This window comes from Branchiostoma floridae, chromosome 8 (assembly GCF_000003815.2).
Source record: "Branchiostoma floridae strain S238N-H82 chromosome 8, Bfl_VNyyK, whole genome shotgun sequence".
NCBI lineage: Eukaryota > Metazoa > Chordata > Leptocardii > Amphioxiformes > Branchiostomatidae > Branchiostoma > Branchiostoma floridae.
The window spans coordinates 4,100,231-4,102,616 of NC_049986.1; the positions used below are offsets into that span (position 1 = coordinate 4,100,231).

The following is a 2,386-nucleotide window of genomic DNA, read 5'->3' on the forward strand; positions in this document are numbered from 1 at the left end:
CCATATCCAGTTGCTTGAGTAACTACTTTTTGGTGTACAATGTCTATGTGTATTTTTCTGTATTGTAGGTCCTGATGAACCTGCACTCTGTTCACGCGGACCCTGTTTACTGGCCGGATCCGGATCGGTTTGACCCCGGCAGGTTTCTGGACACAGAAGGACGTGTCGTGAGCAAGCTGGACTCTTTCATGCCGTTCTCAGGAGGTCATCTTTTCATTCAGTCACCTTTTACGGTTTTTCGAAAACACCATTTATTGTACACAGCCAAATTTTACCTTCCTGGCGTTTTGATGACTGTCACCTCACTTATGATGATACTGGCTAATTCATTGTGCACTGCTGCTAAGGCTTAGTTCACATTTCCAAACCGGAGCCCGGCCGGGATGTTTTAAGAAACGAAAATTTAAAATGTATTCCTAGAAATATACACATGTCATGCACATGAATGCTATATTGACATTTTGTGTAGTTTGATGTCTATTATATCATACTTTTCGCTCCCCAAAGCTGCCCGGCCGGGCCCCGGATTGGAAATGTGACCTGAGCCTTACAGATGAGGCCCCAAGAAGAACTACATAGTTTTGTATAGATATTTATATTATTCATTGACTTACCAACCTGATGGAATATTTCATGGCTTCATAGTATTTCTATTATAAATAGATTTACTGTTCTCCATTCACTGCGAAAATTTCCATTCCAGGACGCCGCGTGTGCCCAGGAGAGCAGCTCGGCAAGATGGAGCTGTTTCTGCTGTTTTCCAGCCTGCTGCAGAACTTCACCTTCAAGCTGCCAGAGGGCGCCCCACCTTTGTCTACTGAAGGGATATTAGCGATAACACTCATGCCGCACTCGTTTAAACTTTGTGCTATTCCTCGATAAGTCGAAACTGATGGCATGAATTTACAATTATCATATAGCCAGGCGCCGCGGACAAATCAGAGGGCCCCGTTCCACGTTGGTTATGACGCGACGCCGTAGATTCCGGCCATGCCGGTGTGTATCGATCGCTCCTCTGATTGGTCGGAATTAATCGACACCGGCACCAGTGTCGCTGCAAATCGACACCGGTGCCGGTGTCGATTCATATTGACCAATAAGACGTTTGCTTCGCTCACGAATGTCCTTAATTTCATGTCTCGTCGAAGAAAGCAACATTTAAGTTACACTTATCACTCAGTGGCTTCTTAGCCAGCAAAGGTTCATTGTAAGAGTCATATTTGTAGTAGGATCGTTGCACGCTCACAAACTTGGGGCATTTGTTTTTATAGTCGTCTATGAGTAGAATAAAATGCAGCCTTCTCTTTAGATCCATCTCGGTGGTTGGTTTTGTCAAAGTCTTTTGTGGAGCGTGACTACACTGTTCCAGAGCCTTGTTAGGATTTGTTCTGTTTTTAGATATCCATATATCTATTTGGAAATTCATGCTTTATAGCTAACTGTATGTAGATTCTCGAAACAATGATAATATAGAGTACATGACACTAATGTTTAATCGACTACAATGTGCATTTATTTAACAAATGTAGGGTTTGTCTATTGTAGAATTTGACTTCTTCTCTGAAGGCAGAGGTTAGTAAATCTATCAATATATTGCAATAATTGCAAGCATCTGTGTAATTCTAGAAGTGGCTATCAAAACTGATAACAATATATGCAGAAATAACTTTTTGTAATAGTTTAGGCCGAGCATGTAGTACGTATCTAATGACAAATGCACCATTTACAGCACGTATCACTAGTAAACCGATCGGATACGTAACCGAACCGAGATGAGGGGGGGTATAGACTCAGTCATGTGTGTGACAGTATTCGTAAGACGTAGACGAACTGTTACATCATTTCTCTGTTAATTGACAACTGTTATGGATGTTTCACACTCCTTTGCGTTTGGGACCGCATTGTAAATATTTTGCATAAGTCTGTCTGTACATATGTAAATACTTTACGTTTTGTGACCGCATCTGAACTGTGAACAGCGACACCTGTCCTGCAGTACAATGTGAACCAGTCAGAATTGCCCTGAAGAAGGTGACAGACGGTCATCGAAACGTCGGTGTGAATAAACCAATGGTTGTGTAAAAAGAGTCTATTCAGTGACGTACCAACCTAAAGAAACTATTCACCGATCGGATACGTAATTTTATTGAACCTTTCATCACCATTATGTTTGACAAAACATTTTGAATAAGTTTTAAATACCGACATCATAAATGTTGACAGCCGATCGTACGATTGTAACTTGCGACGACCCGAAAGTGTTTCCGAAAATTCCGAAAACTCCAAAATCAGAAGGATAGCCAGTGCTTGAACCATAAGAAGCAATGATATACTCCGTGCCCATAACCGATAACGTCTACGGGGAGACCAAGAAAGCCATCAGTTT

The 2,386-nt window shown here is 41.7% G+C and overlaps 1 protein-coding gene across 1 annotated transcript in view; it reads left to right on the forward strand.

Moving 5' to 3' along the window:
• The window catches only part of LOC118421482 (cytochrome P450 2U1-like), a 6,377-nt gene extending 4,693 nt beyond the window's left edge, over nt 1-1,684 (forward strand). The window contains exons 6-7 of the mRNA XM_035828794.1: nt 69-204; nt 704-1,684. Coding sequence (XP_035684687.1) covers nt 69-204; nt 704-882 — 315 coding nt within the window. The 3' untranslated portion in view covers nt 883-1,684. The remainder of the gene's footprint in view (nt 1-68; nt 205-703) is intronic.
• Nucleotides 1,685-2,386: the final 702 nt, after the last annotated feature.